We start from the raw sequence: 24,074 nt of genomic DNA, 5'->3' as shown, positions 1-24,074 counted from the left end.
TACACCCACCACAGTCAACCATGCAGCAATATAGAAATATACTCGTATTATAAGTGAACGCGAAAGCCCTGGCCCCAGTCTCGGTTCGGTTCCATCTCTGGATAATGTAACAATAAATAATTACGTAATGCCTTATGAAAAAAAATGCATTGGGTTGATTTTTAATGCTATGTAATCTACATTACCAGTCGTTCTCCACGGACCCGAGGGAGGGTCTATTCCGAATAGTGTAAAATGATTGCGAAATTGTGTGCGCTTCACGCACGCGGCCCAATAGCCTTTTTCAAACCCCTTAGACTTTAAGGTACCGAAAAAACTTGTTCCTTGCTCCCTATTATGTATTTATCTGTAAATTAATCATAAAAACTCTGACTACCGAGACTGAGGAGGCGAGATCCAAAAACATGAAACTTTTTCATTTTAAGCTAGAAATTCACAGGAAAACTCATTTATCACAACGCGTGATACGGTATGAACCAGGGCCGGATATACGGGGCTCAGGCCCCCACATTTTGATTGTCTGTGCATATTCCTTTTTAGATAGGCCTAAATAAGGTAAAATTGCAAAATTTTGCTCGCTTTGCGCGTGCCAGTTATATACCCAAATTCACCTTCATTTGGGGCTAAAATAGTCTGAAATTGGAAAAACATAGCTAGCTCTTCGTTCATCTCTTTCTTCAAATTGTAATGCTCCCGCCGATATACCGTCGATCTATACCAAAACTTAAGTGCACATGCCTTCATCACGGTGAGTTGGGGCCTCCAAATTTTGGCCTGGCCCAGGGCCCACAGAAAGGTAAATCCGGCCCTGATGATAACTAATTGAATACCTTAGTGGAAGAAGGGCCCATGCCCAACTCCATCAAAACTGTTTTTGAGATAATAAGAAAAACTCAATATTTGGAAAAGTTTTATAGACAGAATGTTGTCATCTTCAGGGGACCTTCAACATGTTCAACACATGAATATACAGCTCATAAGCTCTCATACATTCGAAATTATATACGATGTCTTATTAGACAAAATAAAAAAATTAACATGTTTCACGTCCCCTCCCGCTTCCTTTTTTGAGGTTTCCTCAAATATATTTTTATTTTTTGAAATTCAGTTATAAACTTTTCATAGCGTTTCTATAGCCTTGTTAAGATACAAGACACATTTTAGGAAGGTCTTGTGTTCATTGGAGGGGGTGTAACTCTCAGAACAACAAATAAAAAAGGGCCTCCTTCTTTTTCCAGGCAACAGCTCTAAGTATGGGTATTTACACCAATTTTGCGATAAAAAATAGAAAATAAAAAGCCCCCTCTTCCTCCTTTTTTTTTCGAAAACCTGGACGTGAAACATGTTTTATTTTTTACTTGGCCTTATACAAAACTGGCAGTTCCGTAAGCTAGCAGATGTGTTATAAATAGCTACAAAAATTTGATAATTATCCTTTAGTTGCACATGATTGTGATATGTTAGCAAGAAAGTTTATTGTAGTGAAAAGCAGTTTTCATGGATGAACAAAATTTCACTTTAACCCAATATTTGTGGAAGAAGGAGTCGGGCCTTTCTTCCATGAAAACCATGATTAGGCCTAAGTGTACGTGGAAGACTATTTAGAGAGTGGATTTTGGCTCATCTTTCACACACAAGGAGGAAGAACAGTCTGCTGGTAATAAAATGCTGGGTCTAACTCATTTTTGTAAAAAAATGGAGTTGGGCCCTTCTTCCACTCAGGTATTCAATTGGATAAGGGAACAAAGTTAACAAAAGTTAGATGACGTCCTATAAGGCCAATGGAACTCGATTGTTAGTTTCCTATTGACCGCCCGCATCACCTTTTCAATTTGACCAAAACTTTCATTATTTTTATAAAAAAGTCAATTATCTGAAAATTGAGATGGAAATAATCAAAATTGAAACTCTCAAAATGTCTGACATCCCCTGCTGATCATAATCAGCAGTTTTTCTTAGTTGTAGGGGTAGAGGATGGGGTAAATAATGGAAATTTACGGATTACCTCATCATGCTTCTAGTGATTACAAAAATTGCAAATTTTATTTTCATAAAAACAAATTCAAATTTTTGTTACTCAATCTGTTGCAAAATGTCTGTAATGATGATCTAAGCATTAATACCTGATTTGAAATGGTCTTTCATCAACAATATACTTTGGTACTGGTTGGGTACCTAAATTTGGAGAAAGCTGTTCATAAATTCATTGATTTTGTTGACATAATGGATAATGAAAAGAGACCGAATAATGAATAATGAAATAGCGACCTCGTCCTTTTTTTAACATTCAATCGGAAACTAATAATCGAGTTCCATTGGCCTAAACGAAAATCCTCGCGTGAGGGGGAGGGGTCAAAAAGTTGATTAATTGTAAAATATATTTTTCGATCATGTGACATAAGAGGCTGTGCAATAGGCCTAATTATGAGCCGGGGGGAGGGGGAAGGAGCCTGGGCAAGCTGATGAAGGGGGGCTTTCCCGGGGAACATACCTGTATGGTCATTGTGTTGAGCGTTCCATTTATCCCGCAGAATCTCAAATTTAAAAAACACCAAATAATTGTTTTCCTCTAGGCCTATTTCATTAAACATGCCCGGGGGAAGTACTCGTACCTGACGTACCTGTACCCACCAGCGTACGAAACTATGGGTCTATCGGTGTAAAAATTTTCCGAAAAAGGTCATTCGGTGTAGGCAACTCAAAACGGGTGATTTTCCTCGAGCACTGTTATAGCTACTGTTGGAAAAGACCGAAAACTACTAAGGCCAAAAAAAATGGGAAATGCGATTTTTTTTATTCCTGACTTTTTTTATGGTATTTTGAGAAAAAATTAAAAAAAAAAAAAATTCCGCATTTCTTTTTTTTCTTTCAAATCTCGCGATTTTACAAATGCGGGCGTGAGCTTTGAGACAACCCTTTTTTTTGGCATAACAATGCTAATTTTACATTGAAAAAGAATCATCAATTCATGAAAAATCCTCTGGACGAGTACCAAAACATTAATATCTTATAAATATTTTCGCGACAAACTTTGTTCCCGAACTTTTCTGACTTCTGTTTTGTTTTTCGCCCGGGGACTAATATTATAAGGCCAGGTAAAATAAAAAACATGTTTCAGGTCCGGATTTTTGAAAAAAAGGAGGAAGAGGGGGCTTTTTATTTTTTATCAAAAAATCGGTGTAGGCCTAAATACCCATAATTAGAGCTGTTTTAGCGTGTAGGCCTACAATAATGCCTGGAAAAAGGAGGAGGCCTCTTTTTATTTGTTGTTCTGAGAGATAGGCCACCTGTAACTATCACAAAACCTTATAAAAGTGGTTCTTGTATATTATCAAGGCTATAGAAAGCATCTCTACTTCCTAGACATGTTTTTTGAACAGTTATAGGCCTAACTGAATTTCAAAAAATAAAAATAAAATTGAAGAAACCTCAAAAAAGGAAGCGGGAGGGGACGTGAAACATGTTTATTTTTTTATTTGGCCTAATGATTTCGAACAAAACAATTACACATTGCTGTCCTGGCATAAATTGGTACATCCTCTGAGTCCGAGTGCATAATAATCATTGAACCAGAATCATTTTACATTACAATAAAACTTTACAATTTATTGAAAAGGTAACAATCAATTTAAAAGGCTACACATCTATATTTGGAAATACAAACTCCTTATATGGAGACGCATAGGCCACGGCCAATCAAAACAGGGAACCGCTGAAATTCAAACGACCTGGAGCTGTGTGTCAAAGGTCAATTTAGTATTACTACGCAATCGTCATATTTATATTTCAATTTTTGACCTGAACTGATATTTTCTGTGGTTTTAGCTGAGAAATAAAGCACAATTCTTAAATAAGCCATGATTTTTACAAAATGTGGTTTCTATCGTGATAATGTCCTTATTTCTGTGTGGAACTACTTTCTTCGCCAGGACAAAGAGGTTTACAACGGGCGCACTGTGACCTCTCATTACGCGGTTGGGAACGGACAGCGAATGTAAACTACCCGCGCGTAGTACAAATTTCGCTAAGATTTTTACTGTATTTATACGTTTAAGTTGACGATATTGGTACCAACGTGCCCACAAAATATTAAAATATCCCATAAGATAATTAAGGTAAGCTTAAAACGAGTTTTAATGTGAATTTTCATTGAAAACTTGTAAATACAAAAAACGTAATTTAAAATGCGACATGTCCGTTCATGTTTATCACTCGCAAGTCTTTATTTATGTTGACGTACTCACATTGACAATGTCGGATTATATTTTTTTATAGTGTAAATGGTAAATACATAATTGTTTTTCGTGAAGTTAGGATCAGAATCAAGACTTAAACGGTAGTAATTTCAGAATTGGCATGTTGCATTTACATCAAACATGTCAAAACACTTGGTTCTATTGGAACCAAAGCATGTAAGAGGGCAGGGCTTCGTTCGGTAAAAAACAAGATGCAAGGTTAAAACAACTTTGAAAACAAGTGAAATTGGCTATTCAAATCAGCATCACTTCCATACACTACATAAAAAGATGTGGTGTAAAGTGGTGAAGAATTTGTGAAATGAGAGGACTTTTAAAAGTAAGAAAAATACATTGTGTTTTCAAGAAATTTGCCATCTTGAATAAATGCAGAATTGCGTCATGCATTTTCTTGGTCGGAATGACATCACAAAGGTTGAAATAGTTTCAAAACCAGTGTGCGCATGTGCAGTTCCCCTTTCTCGAGCTGGTTGCTATGCACGCGCTTGTGCGAAAGGGACAATGACGTTCCGGATGTCCGACCAAGTGAATGCATGCAGTAAAGTAGTATCATACACACTTGAAATCAAGTGTCGGAAATTCGCAACTATGTGGGAGAATCCTTTTGGATTCTCCCACTGGCAATTTTGCAAGAATCCATGGATTCTCGCCATTATAACCATAAGTTGTATGATAAACTGAAATATTTACAAGAATCCATTTCTTGCAATTTTGTTGACGAGAATCTGCGAGAATGGATTCTAGCAGAATTTCAGACCCTGTGAAATGCTTGATACAAGAGCGTAAATCACCGTCAAAACGAGCGTACATCAACAAGCGCTTGTGCTCCGTGAAAGTGTTGGGATTTTGGGGCTCTTATACATTGTAGATTGTACTAGTTTTATGTCAAAAGTTGATTTGGTTAGAGGGTAGGGGGAGCCTACTGACTTTGGAAGAAAAAAAATCACAGCGTATAAATACAGGGTGTCCCAAAATATGTTCAAATTTTTTTTACAATTCAACATATTTTGAATTGAAACATTTAATCCCTAACCCATACAGAAAAAGTAAGTCCATATTTAGATTCCTCATCAAATTTCCTCTCAGAAAATGTATAGGATAAGTAATAAAAAATTTACAGCAACTTTTAGATTTTGAAGACATCCGCATTGCTTGTACTACAGTGTCAGTGTTTTAATGAAAACGGGTAGTTTTGTACGTAAAAGTTTGCATTTTATAGACTAATCCAATCATAAAGAGTTCAAAATGATTAAAAACAATTAGCAGAATTAATAATCTTTCAAAAGATCTCTTAACCATGTTTGTAGCCCATATGGATGCAAAGATATGATCAGTTGATTCAACGCGCACACACAAAATCTTTATTTCCCATAGACTTTGCACAACCACCTCGGCCATTCTGAACTCAAAGAACTATAACGCCACTATCTTAGCTGATAAACAATTCTCCTTTGGAGGTCTGTTGGGGCACTCATTTAGCTACAAAATGACAGCAAACATACTACAGTAGGCCTACCTTTTGTTTTAAGCAGAGATAACAATTTGAACGAGTCTCGATTTGGAAAAGCGTAACAAAACAAAAGCACCATTTTTGGGTGTCAAGTTCAAAACGCGTGGCCAGATATTGTTGATGAAAGACCATCTCAAAACAAGAATGCTTAGATCATCATTACAGACATTTTGCAACAGATTGAGAAAAGATTTGAATTTGTTTTCATTAAAATGCATAAAAATGCAATTTTTGTAATCACTAGAAACATGATAAGGTAATCCTTTAATCCTACAACTAAGAAAAACGGCTGATTTATGATTATGATCAGCAGGGGATGTAAGACAGGTGAGAGTTTCAGTTTTGATTATTTCCATCTCAATTTTCAGATAATTTACATTTTTATGAAAATAATGAAAGTTTTGGTCAAATTGAAAAGGTGATGAGGGAAACTAATAATTTCATTACATAGGCCTAAGGAGTATAGGACAGTGTGTCACTTATTATGTAAGGCTAATGAAAGTTGACTCCCAGTTTCCGTTACCCGACTCGGTCAGAAAAAATGCCGATCAAATATTTCATTATTTTCCATTATTTCACATTTTTCAAGAATTAAAGAAAAAAAGGATAGTTTTAATGTCATCTTTCACGTCCGACACGTATTTTAAGCACTTTTACGCCGACCCTGACCGGCCCGAATAGTCTTTGCAAACGCTGGGTTAAACTACGTGGTAAAATGGCGTTATCGTAGGGCGCATTTACTGGAGACTAGGAATTCCCTGCATCTAAGTTTCTCCTACCACTAAATGGATAGACCGAACACAAAGAGAGGCAGCCAAGTTCGGGAACCAGCGTATGAACAAATATGAAAGCATTTCTACCGTGCACTACGTCGCGCGCTATATATAGACAACATCAAAATAAATAAAATAAACAAAATTTGAAGTCAAATTTATTCTGCTTTTCTTACAAATATTTATGTATTTAATAAAATAAACTTATAAATAAAATGATTTATTTGTCAATTTCTTGCATGGTTGTTTTATTATTAACACGTGCACCCTGTGATGATTTTTACCAGCAACCTCCAGTTTGTGCAAGTAGACAAACTAATTTCCGTATAAATATTGCTTCCAAAGATGTGCTAGTGGAGAGTAAGTTTGGTTTGTAAGAAGTAGTGTGCAATAGAACACACAGACACAGTGTATTTATATGGAAAAGTGGTTCTCCAAAGACTATCATGGACTTCCGGTGCTTTCATATGTTGCACAACCTATAGGTTAAATTTAGTCCGAATAATCAGACCCAGAACAAATTATTAATTTCTGACATTATCGTGTACTGGGTCTGAACTGTTTTCATTCGAAATCTTGATGGCAAATTGGACAATAGAAGCACATGGTGCTACTTCACAGTTTTTTAATCCCCTATTCATGTTGCGTGAATCACTGATTTAGTCTCTATTGTGGACCATCCTTTTGATACTTGAGTATTTGGACAAGCGGAACAGGTTTGACAGGCCCCTTTGTCTACCTCTCTGTTTGTAAACAAACGAGGAGGTCGAAATCGTCCTCCACGCCGAATACGAAAGTCAACGTAATAGTACGTTTCTGACATTAAATTGAAGATTCCAAAGAAGATGTGCTTAATTAAAATTTGTTTTGAAGTGAAGCATGGTCATTACTAACTATACTTTATTATTTTATTTGGGCCTCAAAACATAGCATTCCGTAATTAACTTTGCACCGATAATGAAAGTTTGAAAATAATGAATAATGAATAATGAAACAGTCACCTACCCAGTCATGAAAAACTATGTAACGGGAAACTGGGGATCAACTTTCATTAGCCTAAAGAACAATATCCTCATGTTTTTGAGACAATAAGAAACTTCAGGAAGAAGTTTGTATACATATGATATGCATGACATTGTGCCCTGCATGGCAACTGCGTACATCATTGTACATTGCGTAACAGCCCTCGAATTAAGGATCTGAAGGGGCACGGCAACTTTTTTAGGGCATGTTGATAATTGCCTTGGATTTTCACTGAAAAGGCAAGGCAGCACGGCAATTTGTAATATTTCAAAAGGGCATCAAGGCAACTGTTGAAAATTTGAGAAGGGCACCAAGGCAATTTTTCAAAAGCGAATAGATGCATTGCTGCTGTCAGCTGAATTTGACTCTCGACTTTACACTAAAACTAACCTGCTTGCTCAAAAAACCTGCTTAAATTTACAAAGCAATCAAAAATCAACAGTTTAATTTACTTAAATTTGCGATCCCTAGTTCTGAGCTGCAAAACTGACTCGAAACAGCAATGAAACAGCTGTAACTTTGGTAATAATATTGATCAAATTCGCCGGGATAAAAACTATTTCGTGCAAAACATCTAGAGATGGGCTCACATGTACAAGATAAGACGATACCGGAAGGGGGATCGCCATCGGTTTGCAATGGGAAGTCAATGTTTGCTAATCGAGAGATCAATATTGATTTGCCCAGCGCTCGGATTTTGTTCACGACACAGGAAGCTTTAATAGTACGTTGAAGGTATTTCTCTGACCAATCGGGAAAATTAAGTCAGATTTCTAGCAACCAGATTATAAATAATAATGTATTTAAAGCCGATGTGATTGGCTGGATATGTAAGCTTACGTAGGGGTAATGAATATTAATTGATAACAAACTATGATTGATAGCTGGGTTACGATGCTCAAAATAGCGATCGTGTTCAAGATTTTCGATTTAATTTTCCACAATTTTTCGGGGTTTTAACCAGTACTTGTTAATTATTTTATAATGAAGGGGCAAGGCTAGCCGGCTAGGGCACCCACGGCAACTTCATTTAGGGGCACGGCAAGTGACTGCCGTCGGTAAAGGACATATTTTGAGGGCATTGCGGCAATGGGGGTGGGCACCCACGGCAATATGCCGTCGGTGCCGTACTGCCGTGGGTTAATTCGAGGGCTGTTGCGTAAACAAGTATGTGACATATTACGAGATCCTTCGGTTCCACGTTCTAACTTTCGTATCACAAGCTATCGGTTGTTCGTACTAAAGTTAGAACTTTTCGAACAAATTCTAATCACGCGCGCTGTTACATAGCGTGTATGAACAAACAAATAGCACCCCTGCAATGCATACAACAGCCCTGTCAACAACCGCCCTTATTGCAACCAAAGCATTAGCATTTGTGTCCAAAATGGTATCTTATTGTACAATGTACAAAATCAGGGTGTCCACTTCCTATTTCACTCCATTATAAAAATCAGAATTTTAGGGTGTCCAAATTAAAAACAGGGTGTTAGCCCTCTGGCTAATGCCTTGATTGCAATGTCTCATTGGACTAATTGTGCTTTGATTTGAATATAATTTTGTTTGCTACAGAAATTGCATAAGTGTCCAACCCAAGTGAATCAATGGTACCACGATGCCTCTGTTCGGAAAAATAGTTGTGATAAGACGGAATGGAGCAGATGGGGCACACTTTCCCATGACAGCAACCCAGTGTCTGTTTGGAAGGTAAGTAGGCCTACTAATAGATTGTAATTTAACGCGGCTGTGTACTCAAGACGTTGTTTCTTTCACAAAATTGAGCTTTTTTGATATTTGTTACTTTGTTATGTTTTTTATAAATACAAGGAAAGAAAATCCAGATTTATAAACTCCAACTGCGCTATTTTATGGATTTTATTTCACTATTTCATTCGTGTTTGCAATTTTAGAAGAGAGAAAATCTTTGTTGTATCAGCGGGGTGACACGCTTAGCACAACAACGCATCGCGCCACGTATCGCGCAATTTGTTAACGCACAGATACGCTCACGCATACGCGACGCTTATCTGCATGCGTGGCGCATCCTTTGGAAACACTAATTTCAAGTGGTCAAATGGCTCCGTTTTAGCTGATAAAATGTGGGTTTTTCAAGTTCTTTTCCTCGATTTGAATATCAAGTTATGAATGGATTTCGCTTAAACTTCTCAACGGGCTGTGGATTTACCCGATGTTCACATAATATAAGGTAGAAAACGAAAACTGCCGCATTCTCCTGCGTAGATTCGATGAAAGTGCAAAATGTGACCACTTTAAACTTTAACGGCCATTATTTCAATGTTCATTTTCTCGGTAAAATGACGATTTAGGTACACGATAACTCAATAAATACAGCATCTATAGGTAAGCAAATATGATCATCGTAAAAAGCATGATCGACTCAAGAAACGGTTTTCTCATTTTTTATATTTTGGTCTATTTCCGATTTTAGGCATCATTTTGTGCAAATAGGCGTTTGTGAATTTTAAAAGTTCAATTTGATGCCTTATATGGTCAATATTTCAAAAAATAAGGCCAATATCAAAAAAAAAAAAAAACCGTTTTGGAATGGAGCCTCAAGATTGAGCTAAAAACAAAATAAAATATTTTGGAAAGAGTGTTTTTTGTTAAATGATGTACCTAATAAATATTGCCAAAAACTCACTTTTTTTTTTTTTTTTTCATAATTGTTGTTTTTACCCCAAATCTGTATTTATATTAAGATATATTGATGTCTTGCCGTCATAAAAATGTATACTTTTATATGTCTTGCGAATAATTACAAAGTTATTGCACTTTTACTACATGCATGTTCGAGAGTACACAGCCACCTTAAATGTTAAAGTGTCTGTATTTGTTTAGGTTACAAAATATTGTTGAAGACCAGTGTATAAAGTACAAAACTTTTGGAATTGATTTATACATGTTTAGTGAATAGTGATCATGAAATATTAAATGTTTATAAAACGCTTGTTTTCTTCCAGTGAATAAAACGCTTGCTTTCTTCCAGTGAAAAGGATGTATGCTACAGATTCATGTTTTGTTTTGAAAAACTTAAATTGTGATTATACAGGGTGTATCAAAATGATTGGTACCCATCCGTTTACAGTGATTATGGACAAGATTACCACAACAAAACGCAACCCAGGAGCTACCTTATTCATGGATGACTGTTATTCTATAGGTCATAAAACTATAAATCCTTAGCATTCCAAGAGAATCCAATGTCGCATATTGAAGAAGCAAGCTTGCCAATAAACACCACATCTGATGGGTACCAAACATTTTGATACACCCTGTACTACAAGAGCTTTTAGCGTAACAATAATTATAGTTTTTGGCCAGGTGCTTCGTAAAAACTAAAGTTGGTTTTTTTAAACTTCCGTGGTCGGGGTACGCGCTGGTGAATTGCGATCGCGTAAAAGTGACAAGGTCGCCTACTACGCGCCAAACAGACAACCAATGGGTCAATCGACTTGTTGTCAAGTGCGTTGATCAGCCAATCAGCGTGATTGCTTATTTTTTCTGTGTGTACGCTCGTAGACGCTTGGCGCACAGCTCGGACCACGGAAGTTTAAAAAAAATAACTTTAGGTCATGTGATGCTCTAATGTAGCTTGTTCAGCCAAATGAGCAAATGAGGTGCTAATGTGATTATTACGTGATTCAATTAGCCAATCGGAATTCCACTTCGTGTATTACGCTGTAAACAGCGCCAAAGCGGTAGACTGCTGAAGGAGCAGTAGGACCATTCCCGAAAACATTTGATTTCAATAATATTGACCAGTGTTATTTTTGTTGTTACAGAACCAATGATTGTGACATCCGAATTCAGCTGCCAAACGTATCCAAGGAGCACTGTAGGATAAACGTCAAGCCAAATAATGATGTAAGTACTAAAGTAGGCGTCAAGATATTAGTAGGAGCCTCCTGGATTTCTTGGAGGGCCATCAACTTTTGGTATGGTTTGCATCAATGTAATTTTCAGTTAATTTTGTGCCCGGGGTAACAGTATCACCGGGATTAAATTACTTTGCTGTGGAGTGCGTAATTTCCAGATTTTTGTAGCTAGGCACCAAGTTTACCAACTCATTGACATTGAACTTTTCACACAAACTTGGCAAGACTTTTAAAGTTGTAAGACCTATTGACCTTTCGGGTAACCCATACCAGAAATTGACACCCGGGTACCTTATGCAGCCCATACACAATCAAAATATTGATCAATATTGGGGACCCTACATGTAGATGCAGGAGTGGATACAAAATGTGTGTGTTCAGTGGTAGATTTGTATCTAGGGTCTTTGATGTTGATCAATAAGATCAAGGTGTATGGGCCTCATTATGCAGCCCATACACAATCGATTTGATTGATCAGTATTTAGGGACCCTTAGGTACAGGACTGGATACAAAATAATATTTCTCTTCAATATTATTGAAGAGATCTAATCTAGTTTGATTTTATTGACGGTTGGGCAATAAAATCGCTATTATGTTTGTGTGTACAGTGCACAATGGTATATTTTGTATCCACTCTTATCTCCGGGGTCTTTGATATGATCAATCACATTGATTGTGTATGGGCCGCATTACGGACAGGCAGGTACACAGCCCATCTGAGTATCCACTATCTTAGCCTACATCATGCAGCCTGGGCCTGACGACGTTGTCAGAAAGACATGGAAAGTCTGTCTGTACTGTCAGAATTAGTTCCAGGCATCCGTGAGAAAGAATACCCAGACCTTTGTTATTATAGATGCCAGGCAATTTTGTCCATAAAAAATATACCCTAGTTTTCAAGAAATACTAACTAACCCTTAAATTGAATCCTTTATTTTCTTATTCCCATCCTGCAATTGTAGGTGTTCCTCACAAACCTCAGTCAGGTAAATCCCACCCTGTTGAATGAAAAGCCTGTTGCTGACGTAATCCAAGTACGACATATGGATACCTTCACAATAATAGACAGATCGTTCAGGTGAGCAAAGAATCTTGACTCTCCGCCATCTTTGTAAAAGAAGAAAAATTGGGAGCCAAGTCTTTTAAGTAATCTTTGGTCATCGTCGAACATACCCATGTTGTTGCAGAGCACAATTGGCTACCGTACTAATGCAACTGGAACACTTGCATTGTATACCTAGATGTTCCACGATATGCAAATGAGCTGAAAGGTCTCTAGACCATTTTTATATTAATCGGAACATTCTTGCCTTTAATGGGGTGGACATTGACATCAAATAAATGAAAATGGGGTCAAGGATGGTAATGGCAGGTAATCATGTGATACCATTCTTGCTCTTGCTTACGTCATTTATGTGATGTTATTCACTCCATCTACGGCAGGAACAAATTATGAGAATAGTCTACCGCATTAGAAGGTACTTTAATCAAAGACAGAATTAAAGACTAGTCCTGACGTCACCGCAAAGGCATGGCGTGATTGGTTGCTGTCCTGCGCAATACCGCATTTTCGGTCTGGTTGACGGGACGTCATTTATAAGCAAACTAGTTTTTAATTCGGTCTCAAATTATTATACACAGTCTGTTAAAAATATGGTGTGTACTTTTAGAATATAAATTATTTTAAAAGGGTTCCAGCTTTTGTTATCAACCATTGTTGACTTGTTTTGGACCCAATAGTTTGCATTTTTGGCCAATTTTTTTTAGGACCTTAATTTACTCCTTGGCTCATTAGCTGACAGCCCATCATACATTGCAGTAATTCGCTGTCGTAGTGCACATTAGAATATGACCGTTGCTAGGTCAAGTCAACTGGATCACCCTTTCTTTGTTACAAACCACTGATTGAAATGATTAAAGCCTATGGCCTGTCAAAATTCTGAACAGGTGTATGAGCCCAGGCTTGGAGCAGTAACCAATGGTTACTAACGTGCACTACAAGTACAACAGCGAATAGACAGGGAGTCTGTATTCTGCTAATTCTGTAATACCCACACAGGAGAGGCACACATGCCTAGAAAAAATTCCCACAACATTAGCTACATTTACCAATATTTTAATGTGTTTGTGAAGAAGGAAAGTAAAATTCCCCTTAAGTCCAGATGACATTCCTTGGAAGAAGCTCAGCAAGCTGTTTTAATGTAGTTTCTGATCCTGCTTTTTTCCTCAAGGTGGGAGTTTCCTCCAGGCTCTGCTCACCGTTCACAGGTGCAGATTCCAGAGGTCACATCAACAACACCTACAAAGACTAATAAAGGTGGGAAAACGCCACAGAAAGATGCGCGAGGGGATGCGCCTAAATCTCCTAAAAAGACACCTGCAAAAGGTGCCAAAGTCGAAACTACCAAATCGGCTAAGAAGGCCACACCCAACAAAGCACCCTCGCCAAAAGCAGCAGCTGCTTCACCCAAAGCACCTACACCTGCCAAGAAAGCCACACCTGCAAAGAAAGCCACACCTGCAAAGAAGGCAGCCACCCCTACCAAGAAAGCTACGCCTGCAAAGAAGGCAGCCACACCTGCAAAGGTTCCCACACCTGCGAAGAAGGCAGCCACGCCTGCAAAGAAGGCAACCACACCCGCAAAGAAGGCAGCAACACCCAAGAAGGCTACTTCACCAAAGGTTGCAACACCATCACCTAAAGGTAAATAAGAGCTATGCTTAAATCCCATTGTTTAGGGCTTGTATTGTTTAATTGTTCTGTCCCGGTTCACAAAAGTTGACCCACACAACCTTGCCCAGTGCAATGCATTGATTTAAGTGCAAAATCTAAATTGTTTGTGCGTTGCAAGTGAGATTCTGACAATCATTTTAGCAGGATTGTTTTTGAATCTGCGAATACTTCATGACGTGATTAGCAGGGTTCGAAATTTTGGTTGTCCGGTTGCCCGGGACAACTAAAAAAGTCACCGGACAACCAAAATTACTGATTCGGTTGTCCACCGGACAACCATAAATCTGTAGCCAAAATGGACCTTTGTACATACGGACAACCAAAAACTTAGACGGACAACCAGAAATTGTAATCTATTTTTCCTTAATTCGAACACTGGTGATTAGCGAATTAGAGCCCTACTTCTGTGTACACTTTGTATGCAGCGCACATTCTACATTTGCCAAAGAACTTCTTTGGATATTGTAACTTGTAAGCATACCCTTAGAATCCAATCATAAAAGTTTTGTGGCTATTTATGCAGACATCAATTTAATTATGAATATTTTATTGGCTAAGTGTATCACACAATCTGGTCCATGGAGGCTGCTGAGGAAAGCATTTTTGAAAATTGACTTGCTATACAATCATTTACCTAATAATAAATACAAACATTAGGCTATCTTATACTGAGGTCTAGCATACTTGCTTAGATGGTTATGAAGTTTTGTATTTTATGTATTTTATTACTATCTTAGTTTTTTTACTTATCAATTTCAAATTTGCCTCCTTTGGTGTCCATGGACCAGATGGTGTCGCATATGCAAAATTGATTGTCACATGCTTTTAAAGCTGCCCACTATGACCTCTTTCAGGGGAGTAATAGTTGTAAGTTACATCTTTGTTGTGTACGAATAACCAGGTCTGCATTAAGTCCATGTTTTTTCAAATTTTTATTTGAAAACAGCTGCAACCCCAGCTGCCAAGAAATCTCCTGCAACTAAGAAGTCTCCTGCAGCTAAGAAGTCTCCTGCTGCCAAGAAGTCTCCTGCTGCCAAGAAATCCCCAGCTCAGAAGAAGACCCCAGTCAAGAGGGCAGCAAGCAGTCCGGCCGCACCAGAGGTGAGCCCCAAGAAGGCGGTGACACCCAAGGAAAAGACTCCAAAGAGGCTGAGTGGATCAGTGGTGAAGAGGTTGAGCAGTGCGACAAAGGTATGTTTAGGAATTTAAGATGTCATTATTTACACCACCTATGGCAGGAACAAATTGAATAGCACTGTTGGCAGGGCACCCTTTTTAAAGGGTGCCACTTGGAAATTTGGAAAATCCTTAAAACTTTGTTGGTAAAAAGGGTAGATTGATATAAAGGGTGGGAGTGCCAGCTTACAATATATTTTCATTGAATGATAAAATCATCCTAGAATAAGTGCCAAACCACAAGAATAAGTGCCAAATCACTGCCAGCAAACCATATCGCAAGATAAATTTCCATTTGATGCATGTTTACATCCACCATTGTCCACTAGGCTATCGTGTGATGATAGGTGCAGAATTCGGTGTACTTGATTTACTTCGAACCAAACTGCCTGTGACTTCATCAATGTATACAAATAGGGGGGAAATGTAAAAAGTGGTGGGGGTCAGGAATTTTCAGTATAAAGGGTGCCTCAGCAAAAAGCATGGGGGTCAGGAATTTTCAATATAAAGGGTGCCTCAATAAAAAGGGTGGGGGTCAAACCCCACTGCCAAGTATGATAGTCTACCGCAGGGTTCGATTTAACTTGTGTCGTGAGCAAAATGCTCCCCCATTTTGGACAACCTGCTACACAAAATTTCAGCTTGTATAGCAATTTTTTACAATGTAAACATATGCTAATATTATAAGAACATCGCCTAAATAAGGTTTTCGCTAAAAAATTGCTAGGCACATTTTTCAAAGTAAATCAAAGCCTGGTATAGTAAGTTTATTGACTAGTTGTCTCAAAACTGGTTCTATAGCTAAAATAATAGTTTCTCGATCATGAGAGCTCAATAGGCACCCAATGACATTGCGTCGGCGCACAATGCCTACCATACACGCTTTGGGTCGCGTTGCATTTCCTGTGCGTGCACAATCGATCGCGCTATCGTGTCATTCCACTAAACTTGCGACATTACGCAGTGCACGCAGTACATTCATACTCTCATGATCGAGAAATTATTATTTTAGCTATAGTCCCACACAATGCTGTCGGTAAGCATGGTTGTCGACCAGGGGCGAGTGGGAAGATCATCTTACACTCCCACAATGCATTTCTTCCCTGTACTGATTTGCTATCTTGTGCAACATGGGTTGATAGTGACAAAAAATACAGAGCTCCTCCAGATCTTCTTGTCAAGCTATCGAATGTTGCACTGAATGTAGCAAACTCTACTGATAACTATAAATAGATTTTACTTTTAGGCATCCCAATGCCAAATAGTGTGTTGTTCATGATGCGCATCAATATGTTCCCAATCCATGACCCTCCTAACTGGTGCTTTGGTATTCCTCCTGCATTCTAAAATTTATCCTTTTTCCGTATTCCATCATGTCCCTGGTGTCCCATCTTATCTTGTTCACCCTGTTTTGTTCCAAGATATAAATCTGGAAATTATTTGATATGCACAGTGCACATTTGATAATGATAAACCTTCTCATTTGATGATACTTTACAGAGAACACCATTTGGCAGCCCTCGTGTGCCTTCCAATACCCCTCTAAAGAAGTCGATTAGCAAGCTCAAGCGTCGCTCGGCACCAGTAAGAGAGGAAGAAGAAAATGTTGCGCCAACCACACCAACAACAGCAAAGTCCCCAGCCAAGAAGGCTGCCTCACCGAAGGGAAAATCTCCAGCTAAGAAGGCTGCTTCCCCGAAGGCAAAGTCCCCAGCCAAAAAAGCTGCTTCTCCAAAGGCAAAGTCCCCAGCCAAGAAAGCTGCTTCTCCAAAGGCCAAATCACCAGCAAAGGCGGTCTCACCAGCCAGACCAAAGTCCCCCAAGGGAAAATCTCCAGCTTCAAAGGCCAAATCACCTGCCGGTAAGATTGTGATCAGAAATTAAGTTTTGTTCCCTGCCCCATACATGTATGCTAAGGGTTACACTACAACAAATGTATGAATAATTAGGGAGGCCAAAACATACACTTTTAAATTATATTTTTAATGCAAAGAAACAATTTCCTGCAAAAAACACAAAAGCTAAAAAAAATCCTAGAGCCAGGTGCTTGGATCATTTGTGGTTGATTAAAATAAATTAAGGGAAAAAAATTGTCTTAAAGAAACTCGCAAAGTGGTAAATTTGTATTCGCTTCAATAACTATAGATTTTCTTACAAATGTAAAAAAACCGTATTAACGGCCAAAATTCAAAATTTGCACCACGAACAGCGTCCGAAATAAGGAAAAAATGTAAGTTGTCCCAAAAATGTGTGATACTTTTGGGTGTGAAAACTTGTTTGATGTCTTTTGATCTGGAAAACCAGTGCTATTGCAAATTAATTGTCATTCTTGATCATGCAGATTTCGATCACATGGCACTGTCGGTTAACCGGAATTTAAAAATTCAACAAAAAAAACAGCATACGATGTGCTAGTAGATCAGTAGATCTTTCTTGAAAGACAATGACATTTAAACATGACAAGTTAAAAATTTATGTCCAGTTTAATTTAATGTTTTTTATTTATTTATTAATCATGATTTTGTAGGCAAAATATCTGGTTGTTCATCGGACAAGTGCATGGCTCATCTTGGTTGTCCTCAGTGATTTTTGGACAAGAGGAGTGCTTGTTTCGAACACTGACCACAATAATGTTTTTTGCGTATTTGTTGGAGCCCTAGACATGATTTGTGATTCCATTGGACTTCCCAGACCATTGTTCCATGTTTGGGAGTTAATACACCACATTGTAGGTCACAATTAAATTGTAGGCCTATTTGAACATATTTTGATATTTTTAATGTACTAACATGTGGCAAATTTGGTATTTGACACAATTTGATCCAACCATACCAAAGTCAGTAATACTGTAATTGCGATACCGGAAAATTAGGAGCATAAAATAAGAAAAAGTTAATAATTTTGCAACCAAGTATTTCAACATCAGTAGGTTTAGGGCATACATAGCCAGGTTTTCTGAACAGCAAAATCAGGGTGTCCACTTCCTATTCACTCCATTATAAAAATCAGAATTTGGGGTGTCCAAATTGAAAACAGGGCGTCCAAATGACACCAGGACACCCCTCTGGCTAATGCCTTTCTGAACCGGGAGGGCACAAACTTGTTAATGTACAGACGGAAATATTTTGTACCAACGGAAGTTGTGAATTGTTGACCCCAATTTGTTTCACCAGTGCGCTCTAGAATCTAAAAAGTGGGGTTGTGAAGACAAACATTTTCAAACTTGTTTAATGGAGCAACGTAAACAGGCAGATTAGTTTGGGGCAACATGAACTTTGTTTCTGCACATGCTGTTCATTCAAAATTATTGTCTATTGTTGACCCACATTTTTTTGTTTCGCCAAGGCCCGCCGTATTACCCGTATACCAACGGCAATGTTGAGTGGAGGCACTGGCTATGCCTGAGTTTAGGTACTGAGCACATAACTCAATTTTCAGAATTTCTGACTTTGGTCCAAGTGGATCAGATCATGTCACATCATTTATGTAAACCAAAATCGGTGGCAAGAATAGCCCTATTCACACTTGGATTCTCAGATGCAATCTCTTGCTGGTAAATATTTGCCACGGTAAATTCAATTCAACTGTGGCAAGTTTATCACACATCATGGAGGTTGTGGTGAGAAATTTGTGTCCACAAATCTGAAGATGAATTGGATATTACAAAATGAATAATATAAAATGAAAGTTTAAAAAGTCTGTTTCAACCGCACTACACCAACCATTACCATTTTGTTTTCTCTCTCACTGCAGGTAAGAAGGTCACTCCAAGTGCGGGACAAAAGCGCAAGTCGGTGGAGAACATTGCACCAAGTGCCAAGAGAAAGCGAGTGTCGTTTGGACCAAACCTCAGCCCAGAGCATTTTGACAAACGTCTACCTCCACTCACTCCGATCAGACTTGGAACTACGCCAAAAGGCAAGCGTAGGTCTTTCAGTGGATTTACAAGTGAATCGGGTACTCCGACCAAAGGGTTGATTAAGCAGCGTCGTTCTTTGGCTCATTCTTCCATTGCAGAGGAGCCATCTCCCAAGAAGGCAGCAACACCAAAGAAGTCACCTGCAAAGTCTCCCAAGAAATCTCCAGCAGCAAAGAAATCACCTGCAAAGTCACCGGCCAAGTCGCCAAAGAAGTCTCCAGCTAAGAGCCCCAAGGCAGCTACTCCAAAAGCAAAGACCCCAGCTAAGAGCCCAGCAAAGGCAGCAGCCAAGAGTCCTGCAAAGTCTCCAGCCAAGAGTCCTGCAAAGTCTCCAGCCAAGGCTCCTGCAAAGTCTCCAGCCAAGAGTCCTGCAAAATCTCCAGCAAAGAGTCCTGCAAAATCTCCAGCAAAGAGCCCTAAGGCAGCCACTCCCAAAGCCAAGACACCCAGCCCAAAGGCTAAAACTCCAGCCAAGAGTCCGGCAAAGGCAGCAGCCAAGAGTCCTGCAAAATCTCCAGCCAAGACAACTGCAAAGTCTCCAGCCAAGAGTCCAGCAAAGAGCCCCAAGGCAGCCACTCCCAAAGCCAAGACACCGGCCAAGAGTCCTGCAAAGTCACCAGCCAAGTCTCCAGCTAAAAAAACACCAGCTAAGTCTCCAGCTAAAAAGACACCAGCTAAGTCTCCAGCTAAGAGTCCAGCGAGATCCAAGAGGACTCCAAAGCCTTCGGCTGCAATCGCTGATGTGAGCTTCACAGGTTTGCCAGACATGTTCAAGACTCCCACGCCCAAGAAATCACGAGTGAGCGGTGGAAAGGTCTCCAAGAGGACCCCCAAGTCTGCCAAGAAAGGAAAGAAGCTGGCAACGCCGATGAAGGTTGCCATATTTGCAGCAGCGATGGCAAGGAAAGAGCGCATTGGCTCCCCTAAGAAGATTCCTACTCCACTGAAGAAGGAGATTCGCAAGGTGAGTGAACCAATGAGTACCAAATCAACCATGATTGTAATATGTGACATGATCAAGGGGAATGAGTCACATGTCGACCCTGGTCGAAAATGAGTTTTACATACGTTTCTAAGGAGAACATTTATAGCTTTCAGAAACTGAAAACCACATGTTGATACGAATTTCTTTGCAAAGTTATGTCAATTTGTTGATCGCTGAAAACAATATAAAACAAATATGTGACACGATCAAGGGAAATGAGTCGGATGTCGCTAATATTGATTTTGAGATATTGGCAAAGAAAGTGTTAAAATTCTTTGTTTTATGTTGTTTTTAGCGATTGATAAATTGGCGTAACTTCAGAAAGAAAAGTTGTATCAACATGGGGTTTTCAGTTTCTGAAAGCTCTAAATGTCCTCTTTAGAAACATGTGTAAAACTCATTTTCGACCAGGGCCGACATGCGACTCATTCCCCTTAATCATGTCACATATATATATATGCATGTCGATTGTGGAGGGCAAACGATGTGTACCTCTGTATTATTTCACGCTACACCCGGCAAACTTGAATTTGATTGAAGTGCGTGTTTGTTTGCATTCTGCTTGTTAAACATGTGCTAAAAATGTGCGCATGCAGACCTTTGTCACACTCGACCTTATATATGTGAAGTATGGCAGATTTATCAAGCATTACAGTTACACAGAGCAATGGACTATTCCAGTTGAAATCCATACACCCCCTATCAAAGTGACATGACCATAATCTCCCATACGGAGTGTAGCAGGCATGAGAATTTTTCTTTTTTTAAAAGGAATTCCTTGTTTTGTTGTTGCCCAAATTTCTGTGTTTTTATTTCTTAATGTTTTGAGCATTAACTTTTTTCAGAATTTTCTTTTTTTTTTTTTTTTTTTTTCCATTTGGAGTATGTTCTCATGCCTGGTGTAGATTTCAAATAAAGTCGCCTATTCAGGTAACCCCATTTGAAATTCACACTCCCTGTGTCATGTCTTCCATACGGGGTGTGTGGGTTTCAACTGAAATTTAACCCAAATCTTTGGTTGGGTCCTGGTCTCTTTGGTGCCAATATTTGACCAATGTTCTATATCATTGGAAAGTGCTCAATTTATTTACATTGCAAGTATCAAAGTTCCGAGTACAGCTGATTGAATGTTAAATTTGCAACCACAGATTGATTCTTGCAATGAATCCTAAAAACCTCCAACTGAAAAACTGAACACCTCGTAAATATTCATAAGCATATTATGCCACTTTATTGGTCAATCGCAAATGACACTACCTAATTCACCGTGCGATAGTTTTCCCTATCTGTACACAACCTCCTCCCCATAGCCTAAGTTTAAAAGAAATACTACATGTTTATATCGCGGAAATAAGGCAACTATTTTTCCCTCAGTACTGGCTAGGGGCCTGAACCTGAATGTAGCCAGTACCTTGTGAAAAATAATTTGCCCTATTTCTGGTTTAACCATGTAGGTTACTTATGTCCATGAAACAAATGTACCGTAAATAAAATGTTTTTTTTTTTTTCTTTTCTTTACTTTTGTACAGGGTGCAGCACTCAAGTCGCCAAAGTCAGCAGATCTTACTCCACCTGCAACACCAGATAGGGCAGATGCCCAGGCCACCCCTGAATTGAAGTCTCCAGCAAGGAAGACACCAGCAAAGGTCACTCCCAAGAAGGCAACACCCGCCAAGACTCCTACCCCGAAGAAAGTGACACCCAAGAAGGCGACTCCTGCTAAAGCTGCCACACCCAAGAAGGCAACTCCTGCTAAAGCTGCCACACCCAAGAAGGCAACTCCAGCCAAAGCTGCCACACCCAAGAAGGCAACTCCTGCTAAAGCTGCCACACCAAAGAAGGCAACTCCTGCTAAAGCTGCCACGCCCAAGAAGGCAACTCCTGTCAAAGCTGCCACACCCAAGAAGGCAACTCCAGCCAAAGCTGCCACACCCAAGAAGGCAACACCTGCTAAAGCTGCCACACCCAAGAAGGCAACTCCTGCTAAAGCTGCCACACCAAAGAAGGCAACTCCTGCTAAAGCTGCCACGCCCAAGAAGGCAACTCCTGTCAAAGCTGCCACGCCCAAGAAGGCAACTCCAGCCAAAGCTGCCACGCCCAAGAAGGCAACTCCTGCCAAAGCTGCCACGCCCAAGAAGGCAACTCCTGCTAAAGCTGCAACACCTAAAAAGGCCACACCCAAGAAGGCCACTCCAGCCAAAGCAGCAAAGACCCCTAAGAGGGTAACAGTGAAGACCCCAGATGTCACACCCAAAGCGGCAACCCCTGCGAAGAAGACGCCTGCTCGTAAGACACCAGCAAGGAAGACCCCAGCTCGTAAGACTCCAGCAAAGAAGACACCAGCTCGCAAGACTCCTGCGAAGCCAAGATGGGCTGATATTGTGAAGAGAGGACCGCAGATGGCAGAAGTTGTCCCAACTGTTGCTCCGAAGGGTGGTGCCCGTCTGACTGTGAAGCCAGGCAAACCCAAAGGCGTTTGCAAACTTACGAGGAAAGACACCAAAGGTAAGTGGTGGATGTTGGCTCTATTAAATTTAAACTTGCAATGGATGAGTAAAACTAGAGGGGTACAGATCGCATTCTATTTCAGGGCAAAGCTTCAAAATTGTTACATTAAAACAAGTGCATACCTGCCAACTGTCCCGTTTTACGTTGATATGTCCCGTTTTCTGTGTTTGAACAATAAACAATGGACATGTCCCGTTTTTTGTTTTCTTGGGAAAAAATATGGTGCTCTGTGAAAAAACAGGATTGCCACATGGTTTCCATTGACAATCGTCACAATCTCATGGTAGCCCGCATGTTTGTAACAGAACCTTGTGTGTTGGCGGCATTGATTTGGCATTTTATCTATGGTGGATTCTTGAATTCAATACACGCAAAATCGTACATGAAACTTGACAGAAACCAAATAAACGCTACATGACCTATAGATTATATAAAGTTCAGTTTCCATGCATTTCTGAATCTCTGGAATAACTTGGCATTTTGCAGCGTGCCGACAGCTGCCCCTTTTATGAGTTTCAAATGTTGGCAGGAATGCAAACGACATATCTTCTGATTATTGTTGGTTGCACTTTGCTAGCTATCTCCTGTTTGTTCATTCAAATGAAAAATATCAATGGATTTCATGTCGCATTACGATCTCAAACCAGTGATAATTTGTGTGTTGCTTGAGAACAAACGAGGGATACAAATATATAGATTATTCGATTATTCAGAGTAGTGGTTTTGAAATTTTTAATATACTTGAAGTTGCATAGTCTCTTCCACATACACACTCGGCACACTTGACAGTCAATACACTAATTGAGCAATAAGATGTTTACTAATATTTTTATTGTAGAGACCTATTGAACGATAGCAAAACATTATATGAAAAAATAAAGTTTGATTAGAAAAATATGTTATCCTGTAAAATGGAATTTTATGTAAGAACTAAGAAATGACTGAAATTAGCTTGATCGTGTGAAATGCTCATCTGAATACTATGGACCCCGACTATGAAGCAACATTCTTTCATTATTTTCACCAAAAATAAATATTTGGATTTCAAGATGGGTTAAATTGTTTTAAATTCATAAATGGTATTGTATGCTCAGGCTATTAACAGTCAATCACTTGTTTTGTTTTTTCAGGGTGCTCGTCTCGGAGTGAAGAGTACTGGTCATGCCGACTCCCCAGCAACTATCCTCATTGGCCGCCGACAACGCCCCAAGACACCAGCCAAGACCAAGAAGGGACGTAAGACTCCATACAAGAAAGCTCCACTGGTGAAAGCTGATCCCAATGCCAGCTTCA

General features: G+C 39.3%; 1 protein-coding gene across 1 annotated transcript; it reads left to right on the top strand.

Moving 5' to 3' along the window:
* Nucleotides 1–3,946: 3,946 nt before the first annotated feature.
* Nucleotides 3,947–24,039, top strand: LOC140162543 (uncharacterized). Its single transcript, XM_072185794.1, has 10 exons — nucleotides 3,947–4,115; nucleotides 9,135–9,269; nucleotides 11,366–11,447; nucleotides 12,422–12,537; nucleotides 13,691–14,163; nucleotides 15,140–15,384; nucleotides 16,870–17,230; nucleotides 19,123–20,252; nucleotides 21,803–22,778; nucleotides 23,912–24,039. Exons 2-10 carry the CDS (start codon nucleotides 9,178–9,180, stop codon nucleotides 24,019–24,021), a joined length of 3,585 nt encoding a protein of 1,194 aa, XP_072041895.1. The 5' UTR covers nucleotides 3,947–4,115; nucleotides 9,135–9,177; the 3' UTR covers nucleotides 24,022–24,039.
* The last annotated feature ends 35 nt before the right edge of the window (nucleotides 24,040–24,074 follow it).

The sequence above is a fragment of the Amphiura filiformis genome, chromosome 10 (assembly GCF_039555335.1).
Source record: "Amphiura filiformis chromosome 10, Afil_fr2py, whole genome shotgun sequence".
Taxonomy (NCBI): Eukaryota; Metazoa; Echinodermata; class Ophiuroidea; order Amphilepidida; family Amphiuridae; genus Amphiura; species Amphiura filiformis.
This window is presented reverse-complemented; position numbering and strand designations above follow the sequence as displayed.

What these genes read in the sequence shown, in the direction of transcription:
- LOC140162543 (XM_072185794.1), top strand. Translation starts at nt 9,178, where the DNA reads ATGCCTCTGTTCGGAAAAATAGTTGTGATAAGACGGAATGGAGCAGAT. An exon ending in TGCAACACCATCACCTAAAG is followed by an intron (nt 14,164 to 15,139) that starts GTAAATAAGAGC and finishes ATTTGAAAACAG; the next exon opens with CTGCAACCCCAGCTGCCAAG. An exon ending in TACGAGGAAAGACACCAAAG is followed by an intron (nt 22,779 to 23,911) that starts GTAAGTGGTGGA and finishes TTGTTTTTTCAG; the next exon opens with GGTGCTCGTCTCGGAGTGAA.